At 38.9% G+C, this 21,336-nt stretch overlaps 1 protein-coding gene across 5 annotated transcripts; it reads right to left on the bottom strand.

The window, feature by feature from the left end:
• Positions 1–2,475: 2,475 nt before the first annotated feature.
• LOC310713914 (uncharacterized protein C18orf63) lies at positions 2,476–20,927 on the bottom strand. Of its 5 annotated transcripts, none has more exons than XM_083518661.1 (15): positions 20,765–20,927; positions 18,124–18,295; positions 17,144–17,222; positions 15,973–16,029; positions 13,788–13,899; positions 12,444–12,485; positions 11,442–11,518; positions 10,930–11,039; positions 10,214–10,310; positions 10,042–10,118; positions 8,686–8,869; positions 6,964–8,001; positions 5,663–5,782; positions 5,055–5,149; positions 2,476–3,614 (listed from the first exon to the last, which is right to left on the bottom strand). In XM_083518661.1, the coding sequence occupies exons 2-14, from the start codon at positions 18,255–18,257 to the stop codon at positions 5,090–5,092; spliced, it is 2,187 nt and encodes a 728-aa protein (XP_083374787.1). In that variant the 5' UTR covers positions 18,258–18,295; positions 20,765–20,927; the 3' UTR covers positions 2,476–3,614; positions 5,055–5,089. The 5 variants fall into 5 exon arrangements, with proteins under 5 accessions (XP_083374787.1, XP_083374786.1, XP_083374788.1 ...); XM_083518660.1 differs by lacking the exon at positions 20,765–20,927 and adding an exon at positions 19,996–20,467; XM_083518662.1 differs by lacking the exon at positions 20,765–20,927 and having other exon boundaries at positions 5,051–5,149; positions 18,124–20,468.
• Between the last annotated feature and the right edge of the window lie 409 nt (positions 20,928–21,336).

Below are 21,336 nucleotides of genomic sequence, written 5' to 3'. Positions count from 1 at the left end.
TAGTTTGGAGAGATGCCCACATGTAATGAGCCACACATTTCCCATTATTGCAATGCATTGACTTGCATTTTTTAAAACAAACCTGTAGACTCTGAAGTTTATTGCTCCTCTTTCTTATTTTAAAACCCCTTGGAGGCCGACTATCTCATTAGTCCTATAAACCCAAAATTCAATCAGATGAAGTTTAATCGATAGGGCAAAACAAGGTGTGTATCTGGCAGAAAGGACAACTCGTGTCCTCAAGCAGCTCTGAGGCTTAATAAAAAGAAAAAAAGTCAAATGTTGCCATTAGCCTACATTAGGCTTCCCCTACCCAATAACCTGCATATTTGGATGTGAATTATAGCTTCCAGGAAATACCTTTTTACAAAGACTAGTGCAGAATTGCTAAATGAGAAAGGTCAGTTTGTTCAAGTGGCATGACTTTAAAATTCTGGTTGATTATAGTGGAGCAGATTAACAACTGCATTGGAGTTACAAAGTTTTACTCTAATTCCCTGATATAAATCTGTTTTTTGTAGGTCAGCCTTCCCCAATTTGATGCTCTCCAGGTATTTTGGACTACAACTCCCAACAGTCCCAGGCATGGCTAATGGTTAGGGTTGAAGGAGTTGTAACTAAAACATCTGAAGGACATTAGGTTGGGGAAGTCTGAAATAGGTTATTCCACAAACCTGACACTTAGGAAGACGAACTCCTGATGATGATACAACTGAAGCCAGGAGAAAGCTTGACACTGACAATATTATTACAGAGCAGGCCTCAGCCCTGAAAAGTTTACACTTCAGATAGACCAAGATGTTTGACGTTATGTGTGAAAGGAGACAGGGAGAAGAAATCACAGGAGATGAGATTCTATATCATATCTCTTTCATTCTGCGTGAATGCTATTGGCTGTCAGTTGAGTGTTTGTAACATAAAATGGTTGCTTCAGTTGCATAGACTCCACAGGTTTTATCCAATTAAGTTCTACACAGAGTAGACCCATTGAAATAAATGGACCTTATTAATGGACATGATGAACTTTCGATGGGTCTGCTTTGAAGAAGAAGAGAAGAGTTTGGATTTGATATCCCGCCTTTCACTCCCTTTAAGGAGCCTCAAAGCGGCTAAAATTCTCCTTTCCCTTCCTCCCTCACAACAAACACTCTGTGAGGTGAGTGGGGCTGAGAGACTTCAAAGAATTGTGACTGGCCCAAGGTCACCCAGCAGCTGCATGTGGAGGAGCGGAGACGCGAACCCGGTTCCCCAGATTACGAGACTACCGCTCTTAACCACTACACCACACTGGCTCTCCAGTGTGACTAGTGTTGGATACAATCTATTCCAGCAGCCCACTGAGGACAGCCTTGCTAATAGAAGTACAGAATGTACCCAGCAAAACATTTGTACTTCTGTAAGAAAACCCTGCTCACACAATGCACTTCAGTACATCTACATGTGGGTAACATGCAATTTAAAGTTGTTTTTTCCTCACTTTGTTGCCCACATATTGGGGGAAATCTGAATTAAATGAGGGCAAAGTGTGGGCTGCCACTTGAATGAGGACATTGTGTGGAAAATGTGAAAAACATGCATGCAGGTGATGCCTCATATCCACTTTAAACTGTCGTGCGTACGCAGCCTCAGTACCAGTAGTTGGGGAACAATGGTGGGAGGGAACTATTGTCTTCATGTTTAGTTTCTAGCCCTATAGACATCTGGTTGACCACTCTGGGAAAGAAGAAAATATAAGCCTGTGACTTGATCCAGCACAGCTCTCTTATACTGATCATTTATGAAACTGTGGACCCATAGGAATTGTGTGTTTACTTGGAAGCCCCACTGCATTCAATGTGGGTAAGGGTTAAACTATATTAAATGCATGTTTGAATCCCATGCTTGAGAGTCCCCACAGTATTTTCTTTACAAAAAAAAAAAGCAGTTGCATTGCCCCCTTATCTGACTGCAACCACAATATAGTAGGGGGTGGGAGTTCATATTTTCCCTTGCTATTTTCCTACTGAAACTCATATCCAAGGCTACCGTTTGTGCGTGCAGCCACTTGGGAGGCAAATAGCAGCATGTGAGACAATTCAGCAGAAAAATGGATTGGGGGTAAGGGTCAATACCCATGCAAACTAGACCAGATTGAGGTGCCCATAGCTACTTTTTAAAAATACAGAAATAGATGTGGAGATCCTAAACCTAAGATTCTAACACAAATTAACATGTTAGCTTGATGCTTTTTAGCAGGTAAAGATGGCACTACTAATCATGTCTGCATCCTGTCTCATATTAATATTCTTGTATGATTCAATTGAGTTCTTTACATTAATGTTTTTAAATAGTGGGTCAGATTTTGTTAAAACATTCAGTGTGCTTTTTGGTTATATTACAGCCAAATCAGAAGTTGTGCCAACTTCTGATTTATTAAGGCATTGTGCCACTTTCCTTTTGCCCACTAAATTGAAAGTTCACAAGACAGGGTTCCAATCATTTTAAAACAGAAGACAATTGTTTAATTAGTGGAATATTCAGTACTTAATTACAGTAGACAATTAAAGCCAATTAAATTTTGGCAGCCTCTTCACATAAGCGTAAATGGGTCTTTCTGTGATAGATTATGACATGGGAACCCAAGATACAAAATGAAAATACTTCATACATCAGCACTTTGTAATTTGGCAACGAAGTATGACCCCAAAGTTACTAGCCATTGTGAACTGTTTGCCTTAAAACAATGTTTTACTCTTTTCACATATTCTATTTTTTAAAAAAGTATAGCATATGCATGTATATAGCTATACTTGGAATGAACTTTGGCTGGAATGAAAATTAAGTTGTTCAATAAGTTAAATGTTTCAAATCAGGCTAAGAACTCTGACTGAATTAACAAATGAAGGATTAATAATTCAAGCTTCTCACCACTTTGTGACGAGAAGGACTCCAGGAGACATTTCAGTACGTCTATAAACATTTGATTCCATTTGCAGCAGGTGGCAGCACAGAGCCCCTACTCTATTTCAGTCAGTATCACCCATCTCTAACTACTCACAGAAATATATACTGGGCTTCCACTCACACAGGAGAGCTTTTCAAACCCCCTGAAATGTCATCACCTCTTAAGGTTGGGGGTCCAAAGCAGTATTCTGAGAGGTGTGAGACACTGTCACCTCCCCATATGCATACAGATACATATTGGAGTTTCAATCCTGAACATTTATAATAACGATGAAAGCTGACTTTTAAATTTATTTATTTAATGAGAATGAGCCTTAATATGCAATGTTATGCTGGCTTTGTGTAATTAAAAGCAACGTATACATGAGAAAATGCATTTATACAATATACTGTAAAATCATTTCAAAATGTGCACTGCAACATTTATTACCACATATATCAATCAAAATTAGACACATATGAGACTTACATGTGATACAAAAGGAAAGAATATCACAATGCAGACAATTTATTTTTTTTAAAAAAAACACTTTTTCAGATGAAACAAACCTTATTATTGGAACAGTTTTAAAACAGATAAAAATCAACTAGGTTGACTATTCCACATCTTCTGAACAAAGTCTTTTGCAATTTGATTTTTTAAATACAATCACATGGCCTTGCTTTCACAGCTGTGGAAAAATAAAATACATAATATAACTATGTTGCCATGCTCTTTGCAATTTAGAACTATCATAAAGATATAGTGGCAAAGAGAAAAAAATCTTCAAAAGTTGAGTAAAACAATCAAAATAACAACTAATTAGGCAGTGCCAAGAATGTTTTGTGTGTTTTGTACTACCCCTAAGCCAACACTATTTCTAAACATATTCTCACATAGCCATACAATGCTTCACATTGCATAATACATACACAAAAACTGCAGCTTACGAAAAACAAAGAGAGTTTAGGAGTTAAAGCACAGCTAACCCAATTCCAATATAGCTCATGAGCCTCTGAGGGTGAGAGGGCTCACCTGCACCATACTGTAGCCCTCTGGTTTGGCTGCTGTTCCCACATACTGTGGGATAACCAGCCTCACATAAATCTAATTAAAACATGAAGTGATTAATGCCATAGAGTAAGCTCTCCTGTCAGGTTTAGCTAGGCCACTCCTCCTTACATTGGGAGGAGGGTAATCAAACCTTTTGTTCCCCTTCAGTCTACCTGAGAAGCTCAAATTGTGAAGAGGTTTTGAGTGGGTTGCTGCAACTCAGACTACATGGCTCTTACAAACCATTTTTGTGTTCCTATGCCAATAATTTCACCACTGTAACTAATGCAAGTTTTACTGCCTTTGTTTTCTGGCTGATGCATGGAAATGCACATGAAACTGACCTTTGGAGAATTTGTAAGTAAACAATTTTTAAACTTATTGAACGTGGGGTCTTTTTCTAAGCTAGAGGAAGATGGGAACTTTGGAAGGAACTTAGAAAGTCATATTTTAAAGGTCTAATAGCTTATATTTCCATGCTTTACTTTGCTGCATATTTTGTGATTTTAAACTTCTGCTGGGGTTCTCTCACCAAAAATAGTTGCCCCAACATTGGATCTTGAAACCCAGGAATCCTCCTTTTGTATATCTATATTTTCCTCATAACCAACACATATTGCTTTACAAGGACCACCCATGTGTTTACTTTTGTTTTGCATTTTGTGTAACATTGCCATTTTGAATATCCTGCCCATGGCTTTGCATAAGCAACCCAGATCCCTCCCTGCCCCCCACCCCGAACCTCTGACCATGAACTTTCTAGTGGAAAGAAGGTAAATTCATATGCTGCACAGGGGGCTTTTTTGTATTTTTCTGGGCTTTTGCCATATTAGATTTATTTGCACATCTGCGTAGAGATGGGTCTTTGCACTCTAACAAAAGAAAAGTACTAGGAATGCTTGAAAACAAGGAAATACAATTCTTGGCTTGTGGTAAGAAGTGCAAAATAGCTGACAAGCACCATATAAGTAGAAACCTAGTAGCAAATAAAAAAACCTTATGTGATATTTATTTCATCAATAGCTATGATCATAGGAAGGGTTATAATAAAAGAAAGTACAATTTAGTGCTTACATACCAGTTTTTTCTTTCTTTCATCTCTAAATACTTATTCTAGTTTGATAGCTTACTGGTTCTTAGTTTCTTTGGCTTTGAGTAACTCACTTGTTTTTCCTGCCAACATGTTAAAGCATTAAAGCAAATTACATTTACAATTAAGAAAATCAAAATACTTTGAACTGAGTTGCATTCAGCCAAGAGCTACCCTAACAAATGTCATTCCTACCTATTACATATTTTTATGCTGAAATATTGAAGTAATGCACATACAACATGTGATTAGCAAAACATCTAAGATATCATTCTAAACATTTTGATTAAGTTAAATCAAAACCAGCCACATTTTTTTAGGCCATGGAATTGAAAGGTTTTACTATAAACAAGTAAATATTTCAGTCAAAATTACCATGTAATGGAGAATCAGAATATGGGACTGGGAAGTATGAATGATATTCTAGAATTAATTAATTTGCTAAAAAAAAACCCCACCCCTCTTATAAACATTTCTGAATAAGACCTTGTTCTTAATGTGGTGCTTTCCATTATCTGTTTTATGTATGAGTCAATACGGCAAATTTCCCTCTCCTTGTTCTTGCACTAACATGCCTATAAATACTATTACTAAACCTTTAACTGCTGTCTTTTTCCACTTCTGTTTGATGCAGATGCCAAGTGCGTTTCCATCTTTGACAAAATCTGAATTGAGTTTGTATCTTTGCAATTGGATGACTTGTTTGTCTTAGGTATCTTAAAAAAACAAAAAACATTATTCTGCCATTAATTTACAATCATACATGGTTACAAATGTCCTTGGAAATGGAACTTTAAAAAATACGTATAGTGTGATGTGTCTTATCATTACAATACATTCTGTGGAAAACTTTTAATCTTTTTTACTGTTAATTTTAATTCTTTTTACTTGTTTTTAACTGCTCTTATTGATCATATTTCTTGTAAACAGCTCCAAGTTTTACTACAAAGTAAGTGGTGCCATATATAAATTTTGTTAAAATAAATAAAAGGAATGAGAAGAAAACTGGAAAGAAAGCAGATGCTTTTGGCAAGGTAGTTTACATATTCAGTGCTAGCCCTGAGTATAAGAAGGTTTTGAACTTTACAGAACTCCACTGAAAGTCTGATCATGCTATTTAATATACATTTTAAATGTACATTTTGTAATACGTTTAATTCTCTTTTAAGAGTGTCATGCTAATGTCAAAGACAATATGTGTTGACCTCGCTTTGCCATCTAAGGAAACAAGTAGTCAAAATATACTGGCAATCTATGTGTTACAACCCAATAATACTTACTGAAGTTAATGAAAAAATGTTATTCATTTGTCTGGTAGAAAAAGACCAGCATCAAAATAAATGAAAAGGGTATTCTCACTTACCCTTCAAAAAGCACATAGCGAAAAACTCCTAGGCACTTTCTCATCTAGGCACTGATCAGCTTGAGGCCTTAGTTTTAACCATGCAGTATCAGTATGGTGTTCAAATTATTTTCTAAGGCAGAAGTAGCTAAACTGTGTTGCCCTCCAGATGTTTTTGACTCCAGCTCCCATCATCCCAGCAAGCATAGGTAACAGTCAAGGATGATGTGGGTTGTGGTCCAGAAACATCTGGAGGACCACAAGTTCCACATCCTTTTCTAAGGACACATCTGCACAGATTTGTTTTATTTTCTGTTGGGCTCAGCAGCGCTAATTAAGCCCATATGATTCCCACAGGCCATACAGCATGCACACACAGCCTGAGCTAAGCACCTGATATTCAGATAGGGAAGGAAGGTATTTGTAAGAAATTGCTGGCTAAGCCTAAGTCATATACTTGAAATTTGACACAAAATGACACCCCCCTTCTTTCTATGCTATCTTTGTATGAATCAGCAGTATGAGGAAACTCCTATGCTGAAATGGATTAAATACCTTTATTACTCGGTATACCTGTAGGCAGTTGCCCTGCAGATGATGACTAGAAGTCTTAATGGTATCTTGCTGGGATATTCCTAGTGATTCTTTGTGATCTCCTTGTTTGGCCCTACTGTGTACTGAGCTGCATAAACTGTAAGCATTCATTTTCTCTTCTTCAGCTGAGCTTTGCATTTGATTGTGAAATATTCTGGGATTTCCCTCATCCACATCTGAGTGAGACATGCAGGGATGGGATTTCTTTGACTCGATGGTCAAGGTATTCTGGCTTGTTCTGAAATTTGAAGGTGTATTCAGATGCTGGTGGACAACTGATACATGATGCACTGCAAGGTCACTAGGTGATTTCAAAGAGGAATTTAGTCTTATGGATTTGAATTTACTTGAATCCCTGTCTAAAACTCCTCCATTAGCTAAAGCATAATTTGCCAAGTCTCCATAATTCTCATTTTTCTCTTTTAATGCAAGTTTACTAGACTTAACATTGGCTTTTCCAGCCTGTATCCGAAGAGCACTTCCGTTTGTAATATTTTTTAATGATGCACCACGTAACAATTTGTTAACTTGATCTGTACTAGGCTTGAATACAGCCAATTTAGCAGCTGTGTTCATTACTTTAGAAGCATTCTGCCTTTTCTTTTCATGGGTGGCCTTTGTGGTCTGCTTATCCATCTGCAACAGCTTTCCTTTAAAGATGGGTATGATTCTGGTAGAATAATTTCTTAAAGTATTATTTGACGTTTTAAAAGATACTTTTGAGTTTAGCATTCCTGCAGATTCTTCTGAAGTTTTTTCTTGTTTCCTACTATACACTTTTCTCCCTGGCGCCTCAATGTTCTTGTCTTCTGCTAGTAAACTGAGATTAGTAAAAATATCTGTTTTCGGTTGGTTGGCTTTAAGCTCCATCTTGTGGCTATTTTCTATAGCACATGCTGAAGAACTGAGCATGCCTTTTTTTGGAATTACCGGTACTTGAGTCAAAGTTACCTTGCAGTTCCTTTTTCCAGTGAGATTGGCTGGTTTGGAGCTAACTTTCTAAAAACCGAGAAACCACAGAGTAATTTGAAATACATTATGTACCATTAACAGGTTTTGTATACAACAATTTTTGGGGAAAATCTGAATGTACATGCAACGGGAAGTGTGGGCTGCTACTTGAATGAGAACATCGTGCGGATGAAGTAAAAAAAACAAGCAAGCATGCAAGGCATCAAAACAAATAAACTACATAGTTTAAGACTGCTGGGTGCCCTGTCATGTTGGGGGAGGGTGCCATATAAATAGCACAATGATTAGTTTCTGAAGTTATTACTAGTTTCTGAAGTTCTTACTAGTTTTCCCACAAATCAGTGGAAAACTGCTCATAATAATCAGAGATCCTAACTAGGAAGACCTGGAATCATTTTAGGCACATAACTATTTGCAGTTATCATGCCAGCAACAAGAGCAACCATCACATCTCTGGTTGTCACAGGAAAAATTATGTGGGCTGCTTTGGTTTCCATGTGACTGCTGTGTCTGCTTTAGTTGTTCACCCTCTTACTTCAGCCACTTCATATATTATCCCACTGTTATAAGAGCAGAAAGAGATGGCTTCTATGTGCCACAATGGCAAAAACCAAAGTACAGTAGCTGTCTTCCAAAGTTTCTAAAACTATTCCCAAGATCCATTAACAATACATCCAGGATTTTCAACAGGAATATTTAAATAGCCTTTACCTGTACAGATGATTGGGTAAGATCTTTGGTGGCATATAATGCTTTACTTATCATTTTAACAGGAAGCCCACAAATGTGTGGAATGACAGTCTTCAGATCAGCAGCAAAAGCACTTAGAACACCTTCTAAATCTACTCTAGGAAAGTACTGCACTGGCTGACTTCGTATGCAACTGAAAGGATATCTGAGTTGGTGTTAAGGACTGAAAGAAATTGTTTGAGAAATATACATACAGAAGTTGTTGCTTAATTCCTTGTGCAATGTGTATGATAAAGACAGGGCGTACAATCTCCTGCACAAGGTCTACTGAAATGAATGGAAGCTGCACACAAGTGCCTCTTTCCAGCTCCTGTTTATTGCAACAACGCTTTCACTAGGAAATTTTCCTTGATTAAGGCCATGCTATATATGCACCTTAGCAAGAATTGTGAAGAATGGGATCATTTGGCAGTTAGCACCACTGGTGCTCAAAAGTGTGTGCAGACTGCAAAAGGGCAAACACATAACTGTTGACAATGACCATTTAAACTTCCATAACAATTGATGTAATGGATGCATCTGTGGTAGCAACTGATGCATCTGTGCTGATTCAACTTAAAACTGAAATGGAGCACAAATAAAGTGAAGACAATTTGAATCAAGATTTAACAAAACAAAATAAGTTATGTTCATATGTATTTCAGTTATCTAAAGAATAGTGGTTCTAGTTCATGCAGTGCTCTGCAGCTGCTGCGATTCTACATAGAACATTACAGTGCAGCACAAAGAATTCTGTTTCTGAAAAACCCACCCTTTACTTACTTTAAAAAATAAATTTTGGGCCATTATGCTTTTTTCAAGCATGTTTTTACAACTATATAGATTCTGCCTGCTGAAATATCAGAAGCTGGGTAAAATGTTCTACTAGTCGGGATAATACTTCAGTGTCCTTCATACCTCCTTCTCCCTCCCAATGAAGATAAAAATCAGGATAAATGATTCAAAACAAGAAAAAAAAATCTAAATTTGTACAGAATTTAGGTCACAGGATTTAGCTTTTTGGTGTAGAATTTTGATTGATTTATAACTCAAAGAAGATGAAATTATGTGTATTCAGAGTGGTGATAACTATTATTTGCACTTAACAAATGCTGAATGGGAAATAGCCTTTTATGTTCTCACTAAAATCAGAGACTTTAAAAGGGCTTATGTTATATTATGTCACTTTCATTTACTATGGAACTACTTGATAATTTTAACTACTGAGCTTGATTATTTTATGAAACTTTGTGTATAGCAGGTTTGGCCCATAATCTTAGGTAGGTGCCAAAAAGGAGAAATAAATTAATACATAAATATAAAGTTTATAAAAGATATGTGAAGAGTTGCTCCCCTATCAGTTTGAAGTAAACGTTGCAATAAATCCCAGGATCCTCCGGAAGAATATAGCCATACTGAAGAAAATATATATACATAAATACAAGGAGGTTAGGAACTTGCTATATAAAATAGTCAACATTGAACAAATTATGTATTTGCATTCACTTACCAGATTTTCCCAGTGCAGCTGCAAATCACTATATGACTGGAATGGAGTATCGGGTGGAATTATGTGGCTAATGCTTATGATCTGACCCATTTTCATGCTGTGCAGAAGTAAGGAAAGAAAACTAAAAAATAATAATTCCGTGCCATATAATGAGATAGAAAACATAGTTACTTCCATGACACATATGAATTGTGCTGGATGATCCTACAGTCCACCCACACCAGTGAGTGATTTACAGCATTGTAACTTAACTTGGCTAGTGAAACAATTTGCCTGTTTTACAGGAAGTAGATCAGAAACTGAACTGTCACTCTTTGCTTATAATTTAACAGTAAAATTTTATCTGCTACAAAGCTGTGACATTTTCGACAGTCTCTCATACAGAAAAAGCTGGTAACGCAAATTTATCTGCAGATATCACTTACAGTTTGATACAGGGAAAACAGATAGAATAAATTTTCCTATGGAAATGTGTAAAGATTAAAAATAGTATGCAATAAAAAGAAAAATATAGACTTTGAAAAATTCCTTTTTTAAAAAAATAATGAATATGCCAATTGAATTTGTATGAACACTTATGAAAAGTCGACATTGGTCATGAAATGTTTTTTCTCCTTGAGTAATCAATTTCCAAACTAGTCATAATTACTAATACATATTGCAGGAGATGTGTTGTTCATCTCATTAGCATTTCTTGTTGAAATATAAAAACATACCTTGGCAAAACATAGCACCAGTTACTTAAAATAGAGTATTTTTGAATGATAGCATTATTATCACTGTCAAATTTCTTTAAGATGTTTGCTGAAATATTAAATTCTTCAAGCTGAGAATAGAAAAAAATCAATAAAGTAATTTTTCAAAGTATCTGCAAACATATATGGCAAGTAAGTATTATGCATTAAAATAATTAAGGTACCATAAAAACCTATACAGCATTCATTTACTTATTATGAAATCAAAACTTCATGAGTACATTGGCTTATAACCAACACGGCACTAAGCAACAATCTCACCAGTACAAATATTTCTCTTTGCAGAATGGGACTCCCCATCCTTCACACTCACTAAATCTGTTCTGCAGATTCCCCAACCCTCTGGAGCAGATTTGGAGAAGGTGTAGGGTAAGGAAGGGGAAAGTGTCATGAATAATAAATAAACCCCCAATAGGATGCAGATTGCAGGCCTAGTTAAAATGCAAGTAGAAAACATTGATTTACTCCTGTACCTCAGGTGGTGGCAGACGTACTGTGAAAACTTCGACACTAATGCAGAGCTGAGTCTCTGATACATTGATGTCCATAACTAAAATAAAATTTGTAATATTCAGATAATTAATAGGCAAAAACATTGTGCTTAATTTTAAACGAAGTTTCCAACCAACAATTTACACTATAGGAATCTGGCAAATCCAAGAGCTTAAGCACGTAGCAAACAGCCTTCTCTGTGTAGCCCTAGCACTTTTCCTGGCAAAAGGGTTGTTTACAGCAGCTATAGTTGTTTGAGCTATAAGGGAATTTGAACCCATGCTTGAGGAAAACCATAGTGCTTATGGTTCCAGACATGAATTGTTGATCTCCTAAAGGTCACAGAATTAGTAGCAGTAGAGGGGCATTCTAGGTTTTTCCTGGTAGTTTACTTGTGCCTTGTTTTGGGGAGTGACATAATATAGGCATTCCTGTCATCACTGCATGTTGACAACTGCCTTTCATGCACACGTTATGTGCAGTCATCTTACTGGCCTCTGATTGCCACTTGACAATGGGAAATATATGCATAATCTGCCTTCATGGTGACTGATATACCAGGCTTTTAAAGATACATGACAGGATTCACCTAATAAAACCCATCAGCAAGGGCTTCAGTGTGCCCAATGGGGCTTTCCCCCCTCCTCAGCCCCCCCCCCCAAATTGGCTCAGGGGGGTGTTGAGAGAACCCCCAGTGTGTGGTGGGAGTGAGGAGAGGGATTGTTCTATCTTGCAAGCTGATATGCTTGTGCAGCCTGAACATTTGTAATAGCCTGACATAGCATTCCACCGAAATATATCTTCATCAGGTTCCAACAAAGCAAACATAGTAGAGGTTCAGCTGGTGATCCTCTGTACCTGCATTTGATGCACAAATGATTCCATTATTTTTCAACCACACTGACATGAGTACACATATCACCAAAATAATTTCAGGTCCTGAGAGGGCAACATATATTTTCTTCAATCAATATTGTACTTACCAACTGCATTTTGCTTTCCCCTTTGTGACAGAAAATCTTTCCCTTAACAAATGGAATTGGTACATATTATAAAACAAATATGCCTGCTGCCTTTATAAAGCCTTTACAAATCAGTATTTTGGAAAGGATCTGGTTTCTCCCATCCAAGGCTGCCTCAAAATAGATTCCTTATGCAGTATGAAGCTTGGGTTCTCAAACATTTCACCCCCAGGGTCCACTTGAGATGACTAGAAGTTACTGAGACCCACAAGACACAGAAGGGTGGTGCAGGGACAAAGCCAGAAAGAAAATGGTGCTAAATGGAAGCAGAGTTTGACATAATCCATTGGCAATGATGGATATCATTTTCCACTGATGTCTAATCCATTTTAGGAAATTCTTTGTCACAGCATTTTACTTGTGACAAGGAGTTCCATAACTTAGCTTTCCCCAAGCTAAGCACAGACACTTGAGCTGGAGGTACTATGACTCAACATCCCAATTTTAGACAGAATTTGCTGATTCAGAGCGTCTAAATCAGGGGTTGTCAAACCTTTTGGATCAAGGGACACATTTTTTTTATTTTCAGAGAGGGCTGAGGGCACCAGTCACAAAACCTTTTATCTCACTCTTTAATTACCTTCAGCACCTCCTCTGGTCCTTTGGGGGGTGGAAACTTTCCTTACCTTTTCTCTGTCTCCTGGCCATCTTTATTTAGCATACAAGGAGTTGGTGCAGGCATTGGTCCCACCAAAAGACTATGGCATGGCTAGGGAGTGGGGCAGACAATTGAGGAGGCACTGGCTAGACTGTGCAGTTGAGCCCCACTGAATGAAAAACACAGTATCTTGAATGGAGTCATGACAATTCAAACAAGCTGACAAAGTTGTCTAGGCTTTTCTTACATAGGATTTTATATGGAAGTGAATATGTTTTATTTCTCAGAGTTGTGCTTTATCTTCTTTGAACCTGTAAATGCACAACTGTCATGTCAAATACCATTTGGCAGGAGTTCCGGTAGTGAACAAGCAGTGTGTGGTCTGATGAAATATGAACAAAAATTCTTGTTCTAGTCATGCTATGCAGTTTAGCTCAGTGCTATTCAGTCAGTGTCCCATGGGACCTTTATTCCTTTTTCTCAACTCTCCCAAACTAGTTAGTACTAGGGGAGGTGACTGCCCAGATCAGAAGGAATATGCAAATATACATGGGTATTATAAGCATTTTCTAAAGTAACACTTAAAATTTCCTTAGGATCACTTGACAAAAGAAGATCTAAAGCTAGCAAATTGGCAATGTATGCAGAAAAGAGCAAATATATAACACTACATAGGACTGTGATTGTCAAAGGTTCAGAATAAATACCTTGTATCAAGAGATGACCAGCTTGGTTCCAATTAGGAGCAAGTTTGGCTATAAGTGTATAGGACAGGCAGGTTTGAAAGACAGCTGGAACAACTCTCTCTGGCATTGCCATCTAGTGTGATAAACAAAAAAACAATAAAAAATACATGCTTTCTCTTTCAAAATATGCTAATCATAGAGCATACTGACACTATATGAAGTTGATTGATCCATGCAGCGAAGTACATTCCACTCTGTCTAGCCGCAGCTCTTCTTTACCAAAGGGTCAAATTAAATGGGGTGACCAACAATTGCAATTGGCAGTTGTGGGACAATTTTCTGTTTGGTAAAACAGATGGTTTGAAGGGCAGGATACAGATCAGGACCACAGTGTGGGGAGAGAAGAGATGTAATCCACTGCCTCTGCCATGGTTTTTACAGTGGTGCCCCGCAAGACGAATGCCTTGCAAGATGAAAAACTTGCTAGACGAAAGGGTTTTGCAGTTTTTGAGCTGCTTCGCAAGACAAATTTCCCTATGGGCTTGCTTTGCAAGACGAAAACGTCTTGTGTTTTTTGCAAGTTTGTTTCCTTTTTCTTAACACCGTTAATACAGTTGCGACTTGACTTCGAGGAGCAACTCATAGAACGCGGTGTGGTAGCCTTTTTTTTAGGTTTTTGGCGATTTTTGAAGCTTTTCCAAAACTTCCAACACCGTGCTTCGCAAGACGAAAAATTGGCTAGACGAAAAAACTCACGGAACGAATTAATTTCGTCTTGCGAGGCACCACTGTATCTTGATTGTCTCCACCAGGGAGGGAGGAGCTGTTATTTGCAGGAGGGAAGCTGCCATTGGCACTCTCTTGGGGTGGATAACAGCTGGGCTGGTGACCCATGGTGGGGACAAAGGGTAAAATCTTATCTCCCACAATGTTGGTTCCAATCTGAGTTGTTATCTACTAAACAAAAAAACAATCATTCAGCTCCCAGTGATGTGATTGAAATATCTAGTTTTGCCTTGGAAAGTGCTAACACAGCTTCCCAGTGTGCAGTAAATTACACAAGTTATTTTTCTTGGTTCAACATAATGTAGCAGTGTTGTATACTATTACAATTGTATAACATCTGTGCTAAAAAATGAAGTGAAAATGTAAGCTCTGTACAGTCCTTCAATAGCCACCAATTTTCATGTTTTCTAATTTTCCTGGTTGGAGAGGAACGGTGGGAGAAACCAGCTGGGGAACCACCAAGGGAAGAAGACTCAGAGCCCAGAGAGTGGTGGTGGGACAATGATGAGTGGTCAGAGGGAGAGGACTGGGAAAGGGAGGTATTGGAAGCTGAGGAGGTAACAGGCCTTAGTGAGCTGGGAAAGTGTGTAACAGAGAGAAGTTCCGAATCAGAGGCAGAAGCTGAAGCAGGAGGTGGAAGGAGAGAGGCCAAGAGGCAGAGATGAGTCAGGCTGGTGAAGTGTCATGGGTGTCTCCTCCTGCTGCTGCAACAAGCTCCCCTCCCTCTTGTCTCCCTGAACCAAAGGCAGGAAAAGGGTGGAAGAGCGATTGGCGATGCACAAGTCACAGTCTCCAATTGCTTGGAAAACAAACCCTGGAAAAAAGGGGACTTAGACAGCTGTAGAAAGGCAGGGACCTTCCATATCAGCAACTGATTCATGGGAACAGGAGATAAGTTGCTGTGCCCGCTAGGCCTAACACTTCTGTGTCAATTGCGTTTTTGCTAGTAAAGATAGCTCCAACTTTCACCATGTGATTTACCGCTGGCTCACTCCTGAAATTTGCCCTTTTCCTTTTCACTTTTCCTACAGAAAATTAGTTCTGTATTGATAGATAGCAGGTCAGGGGGCAGAAACCTACAAAAACAGTTTTTCTGTTGATTTATACTAATAGCAAATTCATTATCCAAGTGTGGATTCTTATACAGCCTTAACAAGCTTAACAATTCTTAACAAGCTTGTGTGAACTGGTGAGGCATTGAACTGGTGATTAAAAAAAATAATCAACTTGTGTTACTACAGGTAGTCCTAGGTATACTGCCACCAGCCACTGGACTGGGCATTATAAAGAAAAGTTTTCAAACTTTTCAGAGAGCTAGGTTTTATGTGAGGTATATACATTTAGGAAATAAACAAAACAAATAAGTATATGCAATTGCTAAAGAATGTAACCAGGCTTAGAAAAAACTTTTATTACTTACTATAGATTTGTTTTTCTCTATATAAGCTTGAAATTTTCCTGACTTATAGAAGAGTATCTAAAACAAGCAAAACAAACAAATATATCACAGATAGATATTGTTTTGATACATTTAATGAAGATAATCTTACATTTTTGAGAAAAATGCAATTGGTCTCATTCCCATATGTAGAAATGTTGAAATTTTCTCTAAATGACAAAAATCACTACAAAGAAACTATGTTACTTGGTTTGTTCATGACAGTTGTTTGTCTTTAGAATCTTTCTAAACTCATGTATTTAAGGGAAAGAGAAAATGGGAAGGCACTATGTTTAGTCCCCTTGTGACTTCAGGATAAGACCTTTCCAGAGGGTGGCTGATAAAGGCAACTGTCAAATGCTACGGTTGTATAACAAGCTTCTATGGACTGGAAAGTAATAGTCTAATCTTAAGATCAAGGTATCAATCACATGAATTCTGCTAACAATCTTTATCTTTGTAAGCATGTACATTTGCAGCCCTGCTAAGGAGCCTCATCACTGGCTTGTTCTCTGGTATAATATGAGATAGAAAGAATAGGGGGTTAATGTCACAGATTTAGGGATTTAGGGGAGTGCTACTGGTTCAGTCACTTTGGGTGCAGCGCTTGGGGTTGTTGCAACTATGATATAGAATGAAAGGTGAGGGGGGTGGCTTGCTGAATTTTGGCATCACACGGGATGCTGTTGAAATTTGAGACCCCCAGGCCTACCACTGAATGTCTCCCAGTTTTTCCTCCTTGTTCTTGGCCTCCAACCTAATCAACCATTGTAGCCAGAATGTTTGATCCTCAGACATATGATCAACATTTAAATTAAAGATGGGAGGCCTCTCATGCTTTCTGTGGTTGCCTGGAGTCCTATAAGACTTTGGGGTCTTTAGGGAAGAGCCAGGTCATTCCAATTGCCAGGGCAACCAGGCCTCTATACTTTTCTGCTTGTACAGCCTCACCAGTTCACTGTTGCTTGGCAACTTGGTTTCAGTTCTCCAGATCCTAGATGGGGAGTGGCAGTTTATTCCCTGGGGAAATCTTGTCCTGGAAAACCCTGACTTCATAAGCTCAGACATAAGTGTGCTCAATATCTTGTCCAGGGGATCTTGGACCATCTATACTCTGAATTTATATATAAGTAGCAGAAATATTATTACTGACCGTCATAACCACTGAAATTTGATTCAATGTTCCAGGAACAGGTGAAGAAAGCACATCTTGATGCAGATGCAAGAGTTGCCTAGGTAAAGCATTCAAAACTTGTCACTAATCTCCACAATTCCATAATAGTAAATCTATAACCCAAAGTACACTGCACTCTACAATTTTTTTTCTTTTAGTCAACATTCTTTAAGATGTTGCTTCACAGTCATCTAAGTGTCCTCAGAATAACTGGCCATTAACTACGTATATTCTTTAATTCCACGTATCTTACCATAGATATTACTCATGGAAGTGAAGCACAGTTGATCAATTAGCAGAAAACAAAAATCCTAGCAAATGCAATTTCATATGTATGGATGCAATACCCATTTCTATATGTAAATTCTACTGGCCCATTCTTAAGACTTGATGTGCCAGCAAGCACAGGTCCAAGTAGTCTGAGGCTAGGCTACAATTTTTAGAGGGAGACTAAGTCAGAGGTCCTTTACTTTTGAAATCATTTGAAGTGAGGCATATTGTGACAGTTCCATAGTAACATCAAGTTTTGTAATGTTGTAACAAAATCTTTATTGAGTCTTAAATATTTAATAATGTGTATTCATTATTGACTGGGTGCCTAAAACTGGCTTTAGTCAAAGGCAGCAAGTGTTTTATACACTCAGCTTCTTATCATTTTGGCATTTATTAGTGTACAAAGCATCTGAATTGTGAAGAAAGAATATCAGAACTTGAGCTACAGTAACTCTCCCACAGTCACAACAGAGTGTTCCTTGGCTCAGCAAGCTGCAATAGGATTGTTGGACCCTCTGCAGATAGTTTCAGTGCCTGTGATCTAACCATGATAAGCAACCTATATGTAAAAACATCAATGCATGCTTTCCCCCCAGCATCATCTTTCCCCCTTCCGCCATGTGTCCACTATGAACTTCATTAGGATAGCAAAGGTGCAAAAAATACAATAAACAAATTTCCTTTACCTGCACATCTTCCTTTGTGCTGTTCTAATTTCTGTTGCTGCGAACTGAGAATTCAGTGTAACCTTCACGGCACAGAGTTTTCGCAGCTCAGGCAGACCGATGAAAAACAAAGACTGGCACGTAACGTCATTCATATTGCTTTGCTAGCTACAAGAACTGAGTAATCTCTGACCTATAACAAAGTGGAGGGTGGGAAATGATTATCAGAAAGGGTACATATAAATAAAGGCAAATTAATATAAGAAAGAGGGGGTAGGTGAGAAGAAGTTAGGTTTTTCAGTAGCACGTTACTGGGGGAGGATTACTGTACTGCATTATACAGGGAGCTGCCTCTGAAGACAGTATGGAAACTTATGCTGGTGCAGAATTCGCCGACCAGGGTGATCACCAGGGCAAAACAGTTTGAGCCTATCACACCAGTACTGGCTTGACTGCACTGGCTGCCATTTAGTTTCGGGCCCAATTCAAAGTACTGGTTTTGACTATAAAGCCTTAAATGGTTCAGGATAGCAATACCTCAAGGATCACCTCTCCCCATATAAACTGACAGACCCTGTGATGATCATTTGAGGCCCTTCTTCGTGTGCTGCCTTTTCTGTGGTAGTTCTCTATCTGTGCAATGCTCTCAGCAGGAAGGCTCATCTGACACCTTCATTACATAGCTTTAGGCACCAGGCCTTTGGCTGATTAAACATTCTATGGTCTTTGAAATGTGTGTGTGTGATTGGTTTTTGTTCTCATTTTGTATTTTTATGTTTTAATCTTTGGATGGAGGGCAGTATACAAATTTATTAAATTATCATGATAAATAATAAAATAATGGCATATGGGACTTCTGACTATAGAGCATGGCACATAGTAGAACAGAAAGCAGTTTTGTGAACATCAGTAGTGGCTTCTTTATTGTCATATCAAACAGAGCCAGAAGCAGCACACAAGCTGCTTTTCAGCCCAACTTTTCATTCACCAAACATCATTCTGAAAACTGAATACCCAAATATATGACAAAATAACCCTCAAAATTTAAGTAATTAAGTAAGTAAATGGTTATGCATTCAAGCTGATTGTAGTGATGACCAGTAAGAGATTAGAACTTGGATTTACTGAGGTGAGTTGATTGTACAGAAAAAAGGATCTTTGTGTAGTTTAAACTAAATTCAAATTGTTTCCTAAAAACAACTGCCTAGGTACATATTTCTACCTAAAAAACTAATGTGGGAGCGCATCTGAAGGAAAGCTTTCTCTTGAGGCTGGGGTAGGGAAGACTGTTGAAAATCCCTCATCCTTATTTTACTGTTGACAGTTATGCTATTACAACATGACGACACTAGTAGTTCTACTTTTCTTGCAGTTCTTCCCTTACTTTCCCCCCTTCAGGCCTAACGTTAGCAGAAAGATGAAAAACTTGAAAAACGGGAACTAAATCATGCAACCTTTCTCTTACAGAAGTTGATTTTGGGGCAATCTGTTTATTCCTATATTACTTATTCACAATATCCAGTGGTGGTTATTATATGTGAATGGACAATCACAGATATTCCGTAATCCTACCAATGGGCATGACCAATGGCGTGGTGACTCAAGACACAGCCTTCTTGGTGGCAGCACCTTGACTGAAGAAATACAATGGGCACTGAGGCTGTTAAGTTTCAGATGTTAACTACAAACACTTTTGCTCACTTGGGCTTTAGGGATGATTTCCCCCCTCAGTTTTTAACAATGTTGCTATTGTGCTGTTGTATAATGTTATGTTTAAACCTGCACAGCTTGTAATTATTGCGTTCAGCTGGTGTGCTTATTATCACATGGTTCCCTGCCCCATCAAGAGGAAGGGTGGCATAAATAAAATGGTAATAATATATTCAGCGATACTCAGTTGTGTCCATTCACACATTCAGCTGCCTGTCACAAAGTGCAGAGAAATCGAGGGATTCAGGTGCGTGTGTGAAGCAGCCCCCTGTGGCTTATGGATGCCTATTGCTGTATGTGTGCCACATTCCTGTTGCCAGCCACCATTTGCCCAGAAAGTCAAGTTTGGCTCTGATTCGAGTTGCGAAGAGTTTTGCAGGGCAGCCTTTGAATCTGTTCCAAAGATCTGAGCGTCCTGAGGTGGATCTCTCCTCTTACTGGGACGGCTACCTCGAAAGGCAGCGGGGAAGCAATCGTGAGGGCAAGAGCCCCAGTGAGAAGCCGAGCGTAGAAGCCACCTAGCAAGAAAAGCGCGGGAAACGTGAGGGGGGGGGGAGAACGTTACACAGGCAGCGTCCCCTGGAAGCGCCCTCTGTGAGGGGAGCAATCACGATGACAGAAAGTTGGAGAAAATGGAGTCATGAGGGAGGAAAGGGCGCGGTTTGGAGAAGGAACACGATATATAGGGGAGTTCGGGAGTCGGTCGCCTCTTCGACTTTTCTGCTGAGAAACCGGCTCCCCGCCTCCTCTTCACAAACTTCTCAACTTTCCCCTCGCAACTCTCCCGCGGGGCTTAAGAGGAAGATAGTGTGAGGGGGGAAATGACTAACTACTTTTTTTGGGGGGGGGATGACATGCGGAACAAGCCCCCGCTTCTTGCAAGGCAGTATTGGTCGTGGGGACGTTCCCCGCGTCCAAAGTTCAGGAGGCGCCCGATTCCGCAAAGGGCAACCTTTAGTCCTGGAAGGAGGCGGCGTCGGAATGAGGAACAAGCAGCCCAGGAGCAATGCGACTTCTCATCTCCTGCAGATAACCTATGCTGTAACATTCCCGCGGCCTGCCTGCCAGGAAGCACAAGTGTTCTTCTCCTTGAATCGAGGACCCTTTCCTTATCTCTCTCTCTCTCTCTCTGTGTGAAGGTCTTCGCAACTCTCTCTCTCTGTGTGAAGGTCTTCGCAATTGGTTAAAAAAAAACAACAACATTCCTTTTTACTGAGCCTCAGATCACATACAGTGCTGGACTTTCAAAGTTCCCTGAGTTTCCTGCTATACTGTGGTGCAATTTTGAGAGGGTTTATTTTGAACAAAGCCCCATTAGCTTATTTCTGCTAGCTCCAGCGGGTGATTTCCTTAATGACCATGGCAGAGAATCGTAACAAGAATTCTTGCTTGGATCCCAGAAAACTGCACTAGAATCCTAGAATTTGTCGAGTTGGAAGGGATCGCAAGGGTCAATCTAGTTCAACCTCCTGCAATGCAGGAATCTAATCTAAAGCATCCATGTAGAAGTGTACAAGATGACAT

This window comes from Podarcis liolepis, assembly GCF_965112155.1.
Source record: "Podarcis liolepis genome assembly, chromosome: 8".
NCBI lineage: Eukaryota > Metazoa > Chordata > Lepidosauria > Squamata > Lacertidae > Podarcis > Podarcis liolepis.
This window is presented reverse-complemented; position numbering and strand designations above follow the sequence as displayed.